Source organism: Sciurus vulgaris, assembly GCF_902686455.1.
Source record: "Sciurus vulgaris genome assembly, chromosome: 14".
Taxonomy (NCBI): domain Eukaryota; kingdom Metazoa; phylum Chordata; class Mammalia; order Rodentia; family Sciuridae; genus Sciurus; species Sciurus vulgaris.
The window spans coordinates 58,628,961-58,648,720 of NC_136475.1; the positions used below are offsets into that span (position 1 = coordinate 58,628,961).

Sequence of the window (19,760 nt, forward strand, 5' to 3'; positions counted from 1 at the left end):
TCTGAATTTTAGAAATATTTTTAAATATGATTTCTTCTTTTATATTTTTCTTTCTTTTTTTTTTTTTTTGGATCTACTGATATAGCTGTTATAAGCTACTGCAATAGTTTATTTCCCTAGGGTGTATGATTTCTGATAACAGATTTGGTTATATGATCCAGAAACTATGATTCTGTTTATATGATAGAGTAAGTAATATGATGGACTCCCCTAACAAAAAAATCTAAAATCATGGAAAATAATTTTAAAATATTTTAATTATATTATTAAGTTTGTAGGAAAGTGAGTAGAGAGGTCAAAAATAAACAGAAAGCAGGAATTTTAAGTTGTATGAAGCTTGCTTTGTCCTACAGGTATCTGCTATAAAATGATGAACTTGATCTTCCATGTTGCTATCTCACAGGACAGAAAGAACAAGACAAAGCAGAGCCAGCAGAAGCAAAGATGCCTACCTGAATGGATACAGACATTAGGATTATGATGATCAAATAATATGAAACCTTTTTCAAAATTAAAGGATAACTTTGAATATAATCAAGAAGATACTATTTAAAACAAGCAGATTTGAAAAAGAACCATCTTTGAGAGCAAGGTTAAAAGTAATTTTCTTATTTTTTTTTTTTAATTTTAATTGTAGATAGACACAATACCTTTACTTTTATTTACTTATTTATTTTTATGTGGTGCTGAAGAGCAAACGCAGTGCCTCACATGTGCTAGGTAAGTGCTCAACCACTGACCTACAACTCCAGTCCAAAAATAATTTTCAAACAAAATTTGTTTACTATCTAAAGACCCCTACCCAAGGAAATTCTAAATCCATCAACAATGGTGAACGATAATACTAAAAACTACGAGGAAATCTAAATGAACAGAGGTTATATAAAAAATAGTTAATTATGTAATTTGTAGCATTAAATAAGACATGCTAACATTTTCAAAGTCATGGATGAAAAATAATGAAATGATATAAGAAGTGAAGGAATCTATTCAAAAGAAGACAAAAGGAAGACTAGGCAGATGTTATAGACTAAACTGTGTCAACTTTTCTCCCCCCAGTTATAAGTATATTTGGAGATAAGGTCTCTCACGAGGTAATTAAGATAAATTAATTGAATATGATTAACACATAATCATAGAACGTAACAATAACACTTGAAAAATATGCATTCTCTATTACACATGAAATACTTATGAAAACCAACTATATGCTAGGCCATAAAAGAAACTTCAATAAATTTCCAAGGATCAGGATCTGTCATAGCCAACTAGATAATAAATGTTTGTTGTTTAAAGTCATTAATTTTAGGAGACTATCATGCTAAGTGAAATAATCCAATCCCCCAAAAAACAAAGGTTGGAATGTTCTTTCTGATACACAGATGCTAACACACAGGAGTTCTGTGGATTAAACAAAGGGGAATGAAGGGAAGGGAAAGGAGGGAGTATGGGAATAGGAAAGACGGTGGGATGAATCCAACATTAACTTTCCTATATTTATACATGGAAACTCCACCAGTGAAACTCTGTATCATGTACAACCAATAGAATGGGATACTAATGAGAATAAGTTATACTCCATGTATGTATCTCAAAATATACTCTACTGCCCTGCAAATCTAAAAAGAACAATAACAACAACAACCAAAAAAACCTTATGGCTCAAAGAGGAAAGCAATATAAAGTAGAAAGTATTTAGAATGAATAATAAAATACAGAATACAACTTGTGGTATGCAATTAAAGCCGTAGCTATAAAAATATGTACCTTTAAATAATTACATTAGGAAAAAAGCTATGTACCTACCTTATAAACTTTGAAAACACAAAAGCAGAATATACTTACCAAGCATTCATACATGCAATGATTTATTTCTAGGCTCTCTATTCTACCCCACTGGCCTATCTTGAGTATCCTAACTTTATGTTAAATCTTGTTATGTATTATAAGGCTAGCTGCCATTCTGTCTTGTTCATCTTCACAAGTGTGTTGGTAATTCCTTGCACTTACATATAAATTTTAGAATGAGCTTGTTAATATACCAGTTCCTCACCTTTCCCTACCTATTGAAATTGATTGGAACTACAATGGATCTAAGATCAATTAGGGAAGAACTGACTTCATATAGCAGCTTTCTTCATATAATTTTTCTATGTCTCTATAAAGGTCTTGTACATCTTTTATTAGTTATTCTTGTTTAGTGCTATTACAAACACCATCTTTTAAATTCTTTCATTTTCCGACTACCACTAATACAACTGAGTTTTTAAACGTTGATTTTTATTAAGTAACCCTGTTAAAAATTATTAATTCTATAGTTTGACCATAGAAGATATACCATATACAATCTTACCAATGTGAATGACAGTTTTGCTTTTTTCCTATCTTTATACTTTTTCTTTCTTTCTATACTGTATATTTAAGACTTTCAAAGTGGGGATAATGTGTTTAACATCTCAGTTATGTATGGTGTATGCTGTAAGGTTTTTATTTTTTATTTTTCTTAATCAGATTAAGGAGGTTTCCTTCTGTTCCTAGTTTACTAATTTTTTATGAATGAATATTAAATTTTAATACTGCCTTTTTTATATCCACAAAGATGATCATATGATTTTTCTCTTTTAATCTGAATTCTTATTATTAAACCAACTTCACATTCTTGGAATAATTCAGTCTGGGAATGATATTACCTTGTATATACATTGCTAGATTCTATTTCTTAATATTTTGCTTGGGATTTTTACATTTATATCCAGAAGTAAGACGAGCTAGTGATCTTCCAGTTTTACAGTCTATGTTGAATTTTGTTATCAAAATTAGTTCGGTTCATTACAATTTGAGGAGTTAAGACCAGAACTCTATGTTCTGTCATTGTGGGGCAAAACTTAAAGTAGAAAGTATTTAGAATGAATAATAAAATACATCTGGCACCAAAGGTAGTGAAGCACACCAGTAATTCCAGCTACCTGGGAGGCTGAGGCAGGAGGAAGGCAAATATGAGACCAGCCTGGGCAACTTAGCCAGATTCTGTCTCAAAGAAAAAAAAAAGTTTAAAGGGCGGGACATGTAACTCAGTGGTACTGAGTGCCCCTAGGTTCAATCCCCAGTACCACAGGGTAAAATATATACCAAATATCTGGCTTTGATGAGCTCTTTGAAGGAAAGGGGGGAGTTTTATTTTTTATTGATTTTTAAAAATTTTTCTTCAATTATTAAAGGATTATTCCTACTACTTTTTCTTTAGTTTTGCAAAGTTGTATTTTCCCTGGTTTTATTAACTTCATAAAGTAGCTAAACTTGTTATCTCCTTTGCATTCCTACTATTATTTACCTCTAACTTTTGCTTTTATACTTTCTCAGTTTTGTCAGAAGTTGACGATTTAGTTAGACATGTTTAAAGAACAACTTTTTTCCTTTGTTGATCCTCTATGTCTGTATAGTGTAATGATCAAGACTCCAAACTGGGCATGGGGGCACATGCATGTAATCCCAGCAACTCCAGAGACTAAGACTGGAGGATTGCAAGTTTGAGGTTGGCCTCAGCAACTCAGCAAGACCTTGTCTCATAATAAAAAGTTTGGGATATAGCCAGTATCCCCAGTAGCACAAGGAAGGAAAAAAAAAAAAAAAAAAAGAATACTGGAAAACAGACTCTGATCTCAGACTATCTGGGTTTGAATTTCAACTCTTATACTTACTACTTATATCAACCTGGGCAAAGTACATGACTCTCTCTATTTAAATGCCTTCACTTTTAGAAGAATGATTACAGCAGTTCTCCATCATCCTCCATGTTGAGTTAATAAACATAAAATATTTAAAACATTAGACAGCTCATAGTAAACTATATGAGTCTTTGCTACTATTAGTAGTAATAGTGCTATAGCTGAAAAGCCAATACATGGACAGATGTTAAGATGGCACAGTGAAATAATTAAGCACATGGATTTTGTTGATGTGCTAAAATACTTCATAATGTAGCTGTTGTTATTAGCAAATTTACTTACCTAGCAAATAGACTAGAAATGTTTTAATTTATATGACAAAGAAAGAATTAGAGACCAACAGAAAAAAGTTTCTGATTCAAAATAAAAAAGAAATACATTACTTTTCATCCAATTGAAAATGATTTAAAATAATTGCCCAGTGCTTGCCAAAGTATAGAAAAACTGATGTGGGGAAAAAACTGTTAGTGGGCGAAATATATTGACACAATCCTGTTGGAAGGCAAATGGTAATGTGTATCAAAAATTTTAATATGCTTATTCATATTCACTACTGTAATAATTTGACTAGAAATTTAGCTGCAGAAGGAAATTAAGCAAGCAAAAATATCTATATAAGGATTTTCACTGTTAGCATTGTTACAACAAAAAATAAGAAACATAAGTATCCATCCACAGGTCACCATTATATAACATGAGATAAAATTATGCATTAAAGCCAGGCATGGAGGCACACGCATGTAATCCCAGTGACTCAGGAGACTGAGGTAGGATTGCAACTTCAAGGTCAGTCTTAGAAATTCACTGAGGGTCTAAGCAACTTAGTGAGACCCTGTCTCAAAATAAAAAATAAAAAGGGCTGGGGATGTGGCTCAGTGGTAAAGTCCTTTGGGTTCAATACCCAGTATTGAAAAAAAAATTTTGTATTAAAATTAAAAAGGTTGTCTAATAATCTCAATATCTCTCTCTCTCTCTCTCTCTCTCTCTCTCTCTCTCTCTCTCTCTCTCTTTCTCTCTTTCCCTCTCTTTCCCTCTCTCTCCCTCTCTCCCTCCCTCTTTCCCACCTCTCTTCAGGGAGAAAAAACTGTCTTTCTCTACCTTACATCACTGGAGATGGAACCAAGTAAGTGAGGACTGTTTATAACATACAATACCAAGTAGTCTAGTGGGGGAGATTATGGACTAATGAAGGGGGAAAAGGCACAATGTCAAAGGTCAAATTGAGAGGAATCTTGAAAGCTATACTAAGAAGTCTGGCTTTTCCAGCCTCAGCAACTTAGTAAGACCCTGTCTCTAAAAAAATACAAAAAAAGGGCTGGGGATGTGGCTCAGTGGTCAAGTGCCATTGAGTTCAAACCAGGGTACCAAAAAAAGAAAGAAGTCTGGCTTTTATTTAAAGTCATATATTATTCACTAAAACTGAAACAAAAAGAGGCTGAGAGAGGCCAAGTCATACCTGGGTCTAGGAACATCTGATTTTACTCCTTCATACCAACTCCTCAATCTGTACATACTTATATAATAGTTTGATTTGATGAAAAATAAGGGAGATCTGAATTAGTCTATGTTATGGTAAGAAACTATAAAACAATGGTCAGAATAAAAAACAGGTTCTTAGGTATTTTTAGGTGCTATTAGACATTGTATTTTCTAGACTCTAACCTTGGCTTTGCAGACCAGGGCCAATTAACTTTACCTACCTGGATCTCATTTTCCTGGTTATAAAATTAAGATGTTCATCGGGATAATTTCTAAATTCCTTCTAAATTTAACACTAATAACTAGGCACAGTAAAATCAGATATACAAGATGATTGAGATTTCTAGATTAGAATATTAAAATGGAAAAAAAGAAAAAGAAAAAGCCAGGAGTGGTGGTACACACCTATAATCCCAGCAACTTGGGAGACTGAGGCAGGAGGATCACAAGTTCAAAGCCAGCCTCAGCAACTTGGTGAAACCACCTCACTAAAAAATAAAAAGGGTCAGGGATGTGGCTCAGTGGTTATGCACCCTTGGGTTCACTCCCCAGTACCAAAAAATTAAAAAAAATTTTTTTTTAAAAATCAATCAATCGATCAATTAAAAATCCTACACTGACCTCAGGAAGAAAGGAATAAAGTTCAGTTTTGTATAAACTGTAGTGGTATCTCTAAATCTAGTAATTACTTGCAAATTTAATTCTGGCCTTTAAAAGAGAGCACTGGGAGTCACTAGAATCCAGGTGGTATATTAAGCCATTGATGAGATCACCCAAGAAAACACAGGAATAACAAAAAACAAAATAGTGAACACTAAAGTTTAAAATGTGAATGGTAGAAGAAAATGATGAATTCAAGGCAAGCATGAATGAAGTATAGTATTAAAGAAATCAGGGAAAAAATGAATTTCTAAAGCTAATTTTATACTAGAATGTAGTTTTACATTGGAAAAGACTAAAGAAATCAATGAATTTAGACATAAGGCAGGCAATGATTATCAACTGCTCACACCCCACACATTCATTGAAACTACCTCTGTTTGAATGGTACTAACTGTAACTTTCCTCTACCAAGGAATTCAGATGTTGTGTAAGATAATATAACTCTATTCATTCATACTGTCGCAAAAGTAAAATAAAGGAAACCTCATCATATTCTTGTTTCAAAATGTTCTGGGACTTCTAAACTGAAGTCCAAACAACTTAGTGTGATATTCATCTTTCATATTTCTCTCTATCTTTCCATCCACTCTCCTATATTCTCCACCTACAGAGAATATGCTTACTTCCCTACGAGCTGCATGAAATATCTTCTATTGCTATTATATACCTTCTCTACCTGCAGAAAACCTGTTCTTTTTTTCAAAGCACATTTTAAAAGCAAACTTTTTAAAAGAACGCATAAAAAAAACCAGAAAACAAATAAAGGTAATAAGATTTCAATCCAATCCTGTCACTTACATTTAATGCAAATGGTCTATCCTTTGACTATAAGGCAGATTGTTATATTCAATAAATAAGAATAATATACTGGTTCAGTTATAGAAACTAAACTAAACTAAAAATTAAACTAGTTTATGTAAACTAAAAATTAAAAGAACAATCCAGGTACCTAAAGAGTGAACATAATTCTATTAGATTTCTATCAATACTTAAAAATTTTTAAACATCTCAAATGAAAGCAAATGATGAAATGACATAATTAACCTCAAAATGAAGCAATATGGCGTCATCTCCCTTGATTTCCCCATATTTTAAGAGTTCCATGTTAGTTCCCCCACCAAATAGAACAATATTCATAAACACTGACCTTGCCGTGGCTTCTTTCCACTTTCTGAAAACACTTATTTAGGGACAGATTATGTCGAACAGAATTCTTCCAGCCTGTAGGTGCAGTAGCAAAATATGGAAAATGGTCCAGAATCCAGCTATAAATTTCTTTGACAGGCAAACATTTATTTGGAGAGTGTTCAATAGCCATATAAATGAGAAGACTAAAGGAGTATGGGGGCTTTGAAGTTGCTGATTTTTGTTCTGGGCTCTGGTAGCAAGATGGTCCAAAGGATGGTACATCATCTCCTTCTATGTCATACAATGGACTCACCATTGGAGGACCCTCACTTCCGAGGCTGAAGTTTGTTAGAAGATTAGTACTTTCATGAAGCCAGTTCAAGTTTGTGAGCTCATCGTCTGCAAACTCACTGCCCACTAGAGTGGCCTTTGGCCTGGCAGCATCAATAGCTTCAGGCAAACTTCCCATTTTATAAATCTGACTTAGTGCTGCAACCTTTTCAGCTCCTGGGGTCTCAGCTGTCTTATCTGGAGTCATTCCAATTACTGGACCCATTTACTTTAATAGGTCTGAAATAAAGGAAAAAATTATCAGTCAATGTAATACTTAAGTTCTTCAACTTTGGAAGAAGGAAATACATATTTAAATATCCACAAATCAAAAATTTTGTAATTATCCCACTTAATATTTAAGCACAATATTTATATAATGAAGATACTATGAGTTATAAGAAAAGTAACAAATTTATATTATTTGAAAACAACTGTAAATAAATTATTTCTTCTTTTAGTACTGGGGATTTAACTCTACCACTGACCTACACCCCCAGGGCTTTTTTATTTTTGAGGCAGGGACTCTCTAAATTGCCAAGGCTGGCCTAGAATTTATGATCCTCCTGTCTCAGTTTCCAGAGTAGTTTGAGATTACAGGCATGAAGCTACCACACCCAGCTAAAACTAAAAATAAAATAATCAAAATTCAAATACTATTTACCAAATAAATCATTTCATCAGATCTGAAATATTTACTATAAAATGATAAACCACTAATTATATTTTATAGCCTATCATACTAAAGAGATTTTTAAAAAATTTTTTAATTGACAAGTTATAAACATATTTACAAGGTACAATGTGATGTGACATATGAATACATTGTGGAAGGATTAAATCAAGCTAATGAACATATCCATCAGCTCATGTTCTCTTTGTGGTAAAAACACTTATCTACTGTTTAAGCAATTCTGAAGCATATGAGTACACTATTATTATTAACCATGGTCACCATGCTGTATGATAGATGCCTAGAACTTATTTTCCTGTGTAACTAAAACTCTGTACCCACTGACTAATATCCGTCCTCTCCTGTCCACTGCCCACCTTCCCTCACACACCCAACAGTAACTCATAACCACCACTGTTTTCTACTTCTGCATTCAACATTTCCTATTCACTAAATTCCTTATCACCTAAATTAATTATAAATTTATTGTCCTTTATAAATTTCTGCATTTCTTAAATTCTGCATTCTGCTGGGCGCAGTGGTGTATGCCTATAATCCTATTAACTTGAGAGACTGAGACAGGAGGATTTCAAATTCAAGGTCAGTTTTAACAACTTAGTGAGACCCTGTCTCAAAATAAAAAATAAAAAGTACTGGGGAGGTAGCTCAGTGATAAAACACCCTTCAATTCCCAGTACATACATACATAAATTTTGCATTCTGTCTTCTCAAATGTTGACATTTCAAGACTAACATTCCCTTAGTGGTACCACTGTATTACCACGAAGAGGAGGAAAAAGCTGTTTCTAAACTATCCTTTTTCATTGTTTTGTCAAATGATTTGTTTTGCTTTTAAAACACATTTAAATTAAAAATATCATGGGAGAATCACTGAACAGAGGAAAGTGGTATAACTAATGTGCTATTTAATTCATTTTCTTTTTTGGTACCAGGGACTGAACTCAGGGGCACACAACCACTGAGCCATATCCCAAGCCCTTTTTTATTTTTGTATTTTATTTAGAGACAGGGTCTCACTGAGTTGCTTAGTGCCTTGCTAAGTTGTTGAAGCTGGTTTTGAACTCTTGATTCTCCTGCCTCAGTCTCCGGAACTGCTGGGATTACAGACCTGTACCAATGCACCTAGAGGCTATTTAATTCATTTTCAATGACTCATAAAAAGACCTCATTTCTGAATTCAGTGAAAAACCTTATATTGTCCTATTCAATCTATTTATGCTTATGTAACTAAAACAGGGAGACGTGCCTTCAGAATTTTATTTTGTTTAGAATACAGCTGACAGGTTACTTCAAGAATTATGAAAACTAGTCAGCTATAGATGTCCATTGGGATTCTAGTAGCTATTACTAAATGTAGTTTCATACTACTCAATTAGCAATGGCATCGGCTAGTATTTTTGGGACCAAATATTGTGCCAAACACTCTACATACTATAGTCAATTAATCATCAATTAAACCTTACAAAATAGACACTATTATTAATAATTATCTTTTATAGATAAGGAAAAGGACTCAGAGGTTAATCATACTGTTTAAGGTTGCCTGGCTAGTAAATGGAAATATCAGAATTTAAACCCAGGGAGTTTAAAATCTTATCAGCATTCTCTTCATATCTATTATCTCTCTCTCTCACATATGACTTGAAACATCAAGACGCTAAAAAAAGGAAAAGTTTGAACTATAACAAATTCAGTTTTTATTTCAATCCATACGCATACAAAAAAATTTATACATATGTTCACAATAAATTTCAGAGCTGACCGCATGTCCTTTGTGACTGACTGACAATTATTCTTTTCACCAAAGTCTCTATAATCACAGAGACTTAAAAATGTGATAATTTCACAAGGCCCTGGGTTCAATCCCCAGCACCACCAAGGGGAAAAAAGTGAAAATTCATTGATTGAATAAAGTCTTCCTTTCTCTTAAAAAAAAAAAAAAAAAAAAAAAACAGAACTCTTTAGTACACCCAGTGTCCAGTTTAAAAATAATAAATAAAATAATTCATTCCCCTGACTCCAGGTACTGGGGATTGAACACAGTGATGTTCTAGTCCTTTTAAAAATTTGAGACAGGGTCTCATTAAATTGCCCAGGATGCTTCAAACTTGGAATCTTCGTGCCTCAGTCTCCAGAGTTACTCCTACCACACCCAACAAATTATTTATTTTGGAAATGAATACTTAATAGTAGGAAACATTCTAAATGGTAACAATCCAAAACCTGAACTTCATTGTTATAAATAAGAAAATGGAAGTGAGATAAGCCATTTGCCTAAGACTCTAAAGCTAATAAAAAATAGAGCCAAAATTATAAACCAATACCCAAGTTTTTGATATAAATCAATATCCAAGATTTTGTCCATTAGATTTGCACTCAATCTCTTAATCCATTAAGTCCCAATTTTTCAATTCTGAGAATAAATACTCAAGTATTATTTCAAAGTTACCACAAATATTTCTTTGTTTTGTTTTTGTTTTTGCTCAATTTAAGTTTTAAAAGTGTTCCACATCTAGGACAACAGGACAAAATGGGTTAAGGAACATAGGTTTTTAGCAATATGGAATCCAAGGACACAGACATGCTAAGCAAGTGCTCTACCAATGAGCTACATCCCCAGCCCTCTTAGTAACTACTGGCTAAATATTCTCATCAGAAACTAATTTAGATGGTAGCAAATATGGTATTTTTCTAAATTACAAGTTTATAATAAAATTGCATTGCTTTAATAATGCACTATGACCAATGAATACTGCAGAGTCACACAAAGTATGGATCCAAAGTTTAAAAATCAAGTATGAACACAGAAAGGTTAGCATTCTCTTAGTAAGGTCTAAACTGTCATTTTATTTTCAAGAAGAAAAAGAACCATTCCTAAACTATCCTTTTTGAACACTTTAGAACTTTTAGAGCAGCAAGTCCATCGCAATTGATAAATAAGCAAATGATCTTCTCTTACAAACTAATACAAACATTAAATAAATACATTAGGATATATTCAAGTTCACTAATGATCAAGAAAATGAAAAAACAAAAATGTGATAGTTTATATAATAAGCTAAACACAGTCTGGTATGTACTAAGCACAGATATTGGAAATAAAAATAATACCCATTTTTGCCAAAATTAGCAAATAATTACAAATATACATAATGTACAATTTGGGGCATGGACCTAAGGTCATTTTGGAAAAGTTAACTGACAATATTATCAAGAATTATTAAAAATTTCACATTCTTTTACTAGTAACTTTACCAGTCACTTTGATGAAATAATCTCACATAGGGAAAAAAAATACTCCCTTTTCCCTCTCCCCACACACTCTCTTTCCTTCCCTACCTACTCCTAGTGTCCACAGAATTATTAAAGATAATGGACATATCCTACAAGAGAGAAATGGTAAGCACATCTAGTCAATCTAATATTTAGTAGCCATTAAAAATGACTATCTAAAAGAAGACAAATTTTAGAATTTACATAAACTGGTTAAAAGTAGAATATATAAAAACCCTAATGGTTTCTTATGTTACTAACTAGGTAACTTTTTTCTTTGTTGTTTTATTTCCCAGTTTTTTCTTCAATGTATTAATTTTTTTCTATTGTTTAAAATTACAATAACATGGGCAGAAATGCTGTGCTAAGTTTTTTTTGGTCATATTTCCATTTCATATACACATACCACAAAAAAAGATCAAATCACAAAAAGGTCACAGACTTATCAGAAAGCTTAAGACAAAAACAAAAGCCACCTTTTAGATTCTTAGTATGTCTTCTCATTAGAAAACTTCTTCCTAACATGAATTCGTTCATCACTAAGTAAGGTAATAATTTTAGTGTAATGCAAAAATAACTTTGGTTTATATGTTTCTTTTCCTCAGCCTGTTTTTTACACTACCAAATAACAACAGCTGAACCCAAAATAGGTTAACACCATGGAAGGCATCAAGCTGCTGAAAATACAGTGCTGTACACAATTCTCATTCAATCCATGTTCTTCCTCTTAGCACAGCTTGGCCACATGGTCTTTCTTGGAAATGCTTAGTGAGCTTCTTCCAAATCTTTAAGCATTTTACACTGGCCTCTGAAATGCTGTAGCTTCAACCATCCTTTCGCATCTTTTATTTTTTTTTTTAATCCTAAATTGACTACAGTATTTTTTAATGTGTGACAAATTCAATATATGTTTTAAAATGTTTTAGTATTCTTATTCATTAATGTATTTTTTCTTAACATTCTGGTTACAAAATGGATATTTCACAACCAAAATCAGAAAAACTTAGTTTTAGGTACTTGGAAAATTCTAGTTTTATGTGAAACTACGTCTTAAAATGAACTGAAATCTTTCACTAGCAGAGTGTTAATAATATGCACAATCAGTTTCCTTCATAAAACAAAATGTGTAAAGAACAAAAAGGAAACCTGGGTTAGTGATGTCATACTTCCTTTTACTAATCTTTTAAGAACAATACTTCAACAAACCACATACAATTGAAATATATAATAAACATCACTCAAAGTAAGTATTTAAGGCCAAGAAAATATAATGGAGAATATGATGTAGGATATGAAAAATATACTCCAAAATTTTTAGAGTATAACTAGCTTAATTCAAGTAATTAATATAAACACTAAGAAACCACTTTCTAAAGCCAAGACATAAATGTACTAGACAATTCAGAAAAGCAAATTTATGTCAAGACCTTAAATCTTCTACAAAGTTCAGGAACAGACTTTGTTCTTACAATGAGATTCAGAAGTGGAGAATTTAAATAACCCTGGTACACTCACTCATTCTGGAACCCCTACCTAAAGCCTCACTAGTGTAACTGCCACAGCAACATCTTATGAAAAGGTCACAGGATTTAAAGATACCATGTTTTCCCCCCACAGTGCAGTTCATACATCTCTTAATGTGTCTAACAGAGATTTGAATACCTACATATTATGTTCAATTTTATAATGATATTCTAGGACAAGAAATATGATTACATATAAACCTCTGATGGCTTCCCAAAAGGGCAGAGGAGAGCATTTTTGCTTAGGTTGGTATTAATACTGATCTAAGAGGAATGCTTTGCAGAAACTAAATGAAAAGAGAAATTAAGTCAAGAATTTTCTTTATTATCTAAAATATTCATGCTTCAATACAGAGAATAAGGTGTATTACATTGACAGTCTTTTTACCCAAAATAACAAAGGAACCTACTAAACATAAAACTTTGATTTAACCACACACATTTATTGACCTATCTTATTTTCCCATATTTTTACCTCATTGTATTAAAAACTAAATAAAGAAAAATTTCTTTTTCATACATGCTACATTCCCAAATCCCTCAACAATTTTCGGGGGAAGTACTGGGGATTGAACCCAGGAATATTTTACCACTGAACTGCATCCCCAGTCCTTTTCATTTTTGAGATAGAGTTGCTAAGGCTGATCTTGAACTTCTTATGTGAAGTATTTATTGATACCCATTTTTCTATAGGGTTGCCTTTTTTGAAAAATTATTTGCAATATTTGAATATTAATCCTTATGTCATACAAATATCTTTCCCCAGTAGATGGCTTATCTTTACTGATTGCCTTTTATTGAAGTATTTTTTTTTTCTTTTTTTTTTTCTTTTTCTTTTTCTTTTTGGTACTGGCTTTGAACCCAGGGGTACTTTATCACGGAGCCACATCCCCAACCCTTTTTATTATTACTTTCTAAATTTTTGAAACAGGGCCAGGCATGTTGGCACATGCCTGTAATCCCAGTGGCTCGGGAGGCTGAGGCAGGAGGATCTTGAGTTCAAAGTCAGCCTCAACAAAGTCAAGGTGCCAAGCAACGTCTTCAATTCACCAAAAATGTACTCTTATCCAATTCTTTGAAAACATATGGATATATAATTATTTCAATACCAGTTATTAAAAATTTCACCCTTCCTGTTAACAACCAACTTTCCACTGGTCCTTAACGTCCATGCACATTCTCATGCTGTATGTCAAGACAGCAAAGCCTTTACTTGGTTCATTTCTCAGTTTTGTTTGCCACAAGCAAATCTGAGGGACGACTTTGACATCTTTCCCTAAACAAATATTTCTTCTTATAATCCTAACTTATTTAGAAGAAATTTTCTTGGTTTTTTTTTTTTTTTCAGAAAAATTTTGTTACTGCTTTCTAACAACTGAATTGATATTACAATGGTTTGCAAGATAATAAATCTCTGAAATCAGTACTTGGTTGACCTTCATGATTCAGTTAATGTTTCTATGGTGACTGGACTAAAATATATGTTCATTGGATCAAGCTTGTTAAATTTCAACATGCAGTTTTTAAATCAAGCACTGTTTAAATTTTCTACATCCCTATTAATTTATTTTGGGGGGGTTGCCTTATTTATCAAATACTAAGTAAGATATATTACAATCTCACAATACTGGTGAAATTTGCCAATTTTCCCTTATAGATCTGTTTATTTTTGCTTTTTTATTTTATGAATATGATTATCTGCATAAAAATTCAAATCTATATTCTCCTGGCCAAATGACTATTATGCATCACTTTTTGTATCTAATGATTCTATTTGTATTAATTTCTATTTAAAATGATAGATTAGTGTTCTTTCTATTAATATTTACCTGTTGCATCTTTTTCCATCATTTTACTTTCAATATTGTTTCCTTGCAGGCTCTGTTCTAGTCCCTATATAACTGAATGTTTTTTAAAAAAGAGGTATGCAAATATTTGGATTTACTTGTACCATCTTATTTAGGATCACACTCTTACCATGTCAATTTTTTTCTTTTTTCCTTTTCTTCTCTTTTTTTTGGGGGGGGCGGCATTTCTTTCTTGTTTCATTTTTTCACTACTAGTGTGGAAGTTATATAATTTCATTGAAAAATCACCTTAAATTTTTGATACAACTTAAAAAACACTAAGTTATCTTTATTCTGCTTCAGGACAATAAAAAGATCTTTCTGAACACTACTTCCAATTATTTTTTCCTGGTTTCTTTATTTATTTATTTTTTCTTTTTGGGTACTAGGGATTGAACCCAGGGGGCATCTTACCCCTGAGTTATATCCCCTGCATGTATTAGAGATAGGGTCTCACTAAGTTGCTTAAGGTCTTGCTAATTTGCTGAGGCTGACCTTGAACCTGCAACCTGTGATCCTCCTGCCTCAGCCTCCCCAGTCTCTGGATTATAGTCATGTGCTGCCATGCCAGTTCCTCCTGGTTTCTAAAATATTAACTAGTATTTTATTTTAGCTTTTTCATTTTTCTAAAATAAAGTATCCCCTAAACAAACGTTTCTTCTTTCAATACTCATATTTAGAAGAATTTTTCTTAACTTATGTTATTTTCAAAATTTTTTTGCTACTTGATTTCTAATTTAACTGCATTGGTATTACAATGGTTTGTATCATAAGACACTATCATTATTCCTTATCCAATTTTTATTAATTTACCCCTATGCTTGCCACTCTTTTTCATTCCTTCTTAAAATCTCAGACTTTCTGCCTATGATCATTTTCCTCCTACTTAAAAACTAGACTGGGTCTAGTGTAGGTCTATTTAGCATTTGAGAGGCCTTGGGTTCAATTCCCACCACCATACACACAAACACACACACACACACACACACACACAAAGGTGGTCTGCTGGTGACCTTTCAGATTTTATTTGTCTGAGAATGTATTTATGTTATCCTTGTTCTTGAAAGAGGTGTTTGCTAGCTGGAATTATAGACTTCTATTTTAGCTTAGTATGTGATTTCATGATCTTCTACTTTAACAATTGTTATTGAAACTAGATATTTCTTTAAAGGTAATATGTTTTCTCAAATTTTTCCCCATTCTTAATCTTTTATTTTCCATTTTCTTGTCTATGTTGCATTATGGATTTATTCAATTTGCCTTTCATAACACCACTTTTTCAATAGAGTCTATTTGTTTTATACCTATCTACTGAATTTTAATTTCAATGACTATTTTAATTTCTAGAATTTGATTTTTTCCAAATGTTTGTTCTTTTTCTCATTTTAAGCCATTTATTGAACATATAAAGTGTATTTATTTAAATCTGATAATTTTGAAATGTGAACTTTTTGCAGGTCTGACTACTTATCCTCTTATATTGCCCTGTTTGTTTGGATGGTTGGTGATTTTTATTATGAGTTATTTATTTCCATTATAACTTTTAACAATGGGAATTCTTGGATAATGATGATTTTGATAGGTTTCATCAGTCCCCTGGGAATAGTAATAGACCACGATAATTTTATTTTATTTTATTTTTGGTATGACTGAACCCAGAGGCACTTAACTACTAAGCTACATCCCCAGTCCTTTTAATATTTCAGTTTGAGACAAGGTCTAGTTAAGTTGATTAGGGCCTCACTAAACTGCTCAGGCTGGCCTGGAACCTCCTGCCTTAGCCTCCTGAGTCACTGGTATTACAGGTATGTACCACCATGCTGGGCTCAGGATCATTTTAAATTCTTAGCTTGAGATTTTAGTGTGGATTCATGATGCAACCAGTGTTAGGGCTGATTTGTGGTAGCACATTTCCAGTGAGATTTTATTTTTCCCATTTGCAGCAATATTCTCAAAATACAATTTTTTAGGGACATGAAGGAAAATAATTTGTAGATCACAAAACACTTGGTATGCTCTACCCTATGGAGCTCCAAATTAATGTAGAAGATTATCCTGCTAGGTGTTCTACCTTGACTGAATCGGGCTTTGCCTCTTAACCTTGAACATGGAAATAGAAGCTCACCTGATTTGGCAAATACCCTCAAGGCAAAAACCAGTTTCAGAACTCAACTTACCTCAATGGGTTTAGTTTTGGCTTAAGTATTCTTTACTTTTTGCTATAGCATTGATGCATCTAAGTTATTTATCCAATATTTTAGAATGTTTTCAGCAGAAAGCTGGTTCAGGTACTTATTCATCATGCTGCTGAAAAAAGATGTTTACATTAGTCTCTCAAAATGTCAGTAGAGGACATTATTCTTTTTTTTTTTTTTTAAGCTCACTAGTTTTTAAGCATTTTCTACCTCAGCACACTGCATAAATTTGACATACTCCCTCCTACCAGTAACAGTTGCTCATTATGATGGTAATCCCCAACTAGAAATATGTATAGGCCTTAACCATGGAAGTCAAGGTAACTGCACATTTTTTTAAAGAATGGGATAGACCTCTTCCTGTCTCTTTTAAAAATCATATTCTTTAAATATAAGAAAAATTTTAACCTATTAACTATTATTCAAGCTTGTTACTTAAAACAAAGTCTCCCTAAAGCATTATGCTTACAGAGACTGCTCAAGTATGTGGGACTATTTGCCACTCTATCAGTGTTTCTCAAATCAGTCTGTTCCATGCACACATTCTGGAGGTTACAGGTGTTAAATTTTCATTGTTTTTTCATTTCAATAACAATATGAAAAATGTACTTCATTTACAAAGAGCAATATAAGTGACTTCCAAGAAAACTTCAAAACTAAAGGGGAGCTTTTTCAAAATGAAATCTATCCACATTAAAAGGTCTCATAATGTTGTGTTCTTTACTGGATTAAAATGCTTAGTTCTGTACAAGCAATAATAGATGTTGGCATGGATGTGGGGGAAAAGGCACACTTGTACGTTGCTGGTGGAGTTGCAAATTGCTGCAGTCACTCTGGAAAGCAGCATGGAGATTTCTCAGAAAACTTGGAATGGACCCACCTTTTGACCCAGTTATCTCACTCCTTGGTTTATACCCAAAGGACTTATAATCAGCATACTACAGTAACGCAGCCACATCAATGTTTATTGCAGCTCAATTCACAATAGCTAGATTGTGGAACCAACATAGATGCCTTTGAATAGATGAATGGATAAAGAAACTATGGTATATAAACACAATGGAATATTATTCAGCCATAAAGAAGGATAATATTATGGCATTTGCAGATTAATGGATGGAATTGGAGAATATCATGCTAAGTGAAATAAGCCAACCCCAAAAATCCAAAGGCCAAATGTTTTTCCCTGATAAGTGGATGATGATACATAATGGGGGTGGGGGGTAAGAGAAGAATGGAGGAACTTTAGATTAAGTAGAGGGAAATGAGAGGGGGGAGGGGGCAGGGGAATGAAAGATGGTGTAATGAGACAGACATCATTACCCCATGTACACGTATGATTACATGAATGGTATCTGTATTGTGCACAACCATAGAAACAAAAAGTTGTACCCCATTTGTGTACAATGAATCAAAATGCAGTCTGTATAAATAAAAAAACCAAATAAATAAAAATTAAAAATTAAAAAATAAAATGCTTAGTTCTGAATCTGACTTCATTTGTATTGTGGTCACGGTACCTGATTATATAGGTCTAAAAACCCCAGGTCCAGATATATTTTAAAAATTCAGAATATTTTGGATTTCAAGAAAGCAGTACAATGTTTTTATGATGTTACAACTCAGTGAGATCTGAAGCAATATTTCATAATAAAAATGTTAATTTTGGGGGGAATGCATATTCACACCAAGGGGAGGAGGCAAATAAACATCCTCAACAGGGGTGTGGGTTGTAGCGCAGTGGTGCAGCACTTGCATGGCATGTGTGAGGCACTGGGTTCGATTCTCAGCACCACATATAAATAAATAAAATAAAGGCCCATAAACAACTAAATAATATTTTTTTTACAAATTCTCAATAGCCTCATATTAGCTTAGTTCATGCTGTAACCACTAAAATGGTTACGAAGGGCTGGTAGACTGCTTACCCTGCAAGCACAGGCGCTAGGTTCAATTCCCCTGCAACACACATACACACGCACAAAAGGTTAAGAAACCTGCAGTTTTTAGCACATTTGTAATTTATAAATCATAGATATTAACTTTAGATATATTATCTGCTACAGACTGGAAAGCCAAATTTCATTAGAATTTTTATAATACCACAGATCAGATTAAGATCTGAATAAGGGTAAAGAGCTCACCTTAAGATGTATGAATTTAATATATAAACTTTGTGATATTTTCCCCAACTACTTATGAGTCCCTTTTTGTGTACTTTGGCTTGGTAGTTCAGGATACAGAATAATAACCTCCTGATAAGAAATATGTCATGAAAAACTATAATGTCATAACTACCTAAATGTATATAGAATTTTATATACATTTCAAAGCTGAAATATTACCTACATTAAATCTATGATGTTAGCATCTACAGCTATCAATGTGAATAAAAGAGAAGACTGATAGTTATACTATTCAGAACATTCTATCCTGGTTCATTTCCAAAGAGCTTCAGGAAGAAAACTTTTGCTCGTCCTACACTCATGTCTCTATTATGAGAGTTGTTAGAATCTATGGTAAATAGTGCAATGCTATAAAATGAAAGGTTTCTTCCTAGAGAAAGGAATTGACATACATAACACTAGGATATATGGAACAGAAACTTAAGGAAGTTGTGAACTGGAAGTTAAAATTATGAAGGATAAACAATTTCAATAATAAAAATATCACAAAGGTAAAATCTAAATCATTAGTGTTGCTGTTAATCACATCTGGAGACAGTGAAGGTCAAGAGCATGAGTTCTGAAGAGATACTGCCTGTTTTCAATCCTATTTCTGACAGTCACCACTTTATAAGACCTCTCAAATTATAATAATATACCTACTTTCATAAGATTTTAGTAGAAAATAAATGAGAACCTTAAAAAAACACTTAGAACAGAGGAACAAAGTAAACATAA

The 19,760-nt window shown here is 32.8% G+C and overlaps 1 protein-coding gene across 6 annotated transcripts in view; it reads right to left on the bottom strand.

Annotated features, from left to right (window-relative positions):
• The window catches only part of FOXN2 (forkhead box N2), a 57,782-nt gene that overhangs the window by 19,651 nt on the left and 18,371 nt on the right, over positions 1–19,760 (bottom strand). For 5 of the 6 annotated variants that reach the window (XM_079111640.1, XM_079111636.1, XM_079111635.1 and 2 more), the window contains one exon: positions 7,015–7,565. In XM_079111640.1, the coding sequence (XP_078967766.1) occupies positions 7,015–7,551 (537 nt within the window). In that variant the 5' untranslated portion in view covers positions 7,552–7,565. Of the gene's footprint in view, positions 1–7,014; positions 7,566–16,839; positions 17,976–19,760 lie in introns of those variants that run through there. The other variant, XM_079111639.1, reaches the window with a different exon arrangement.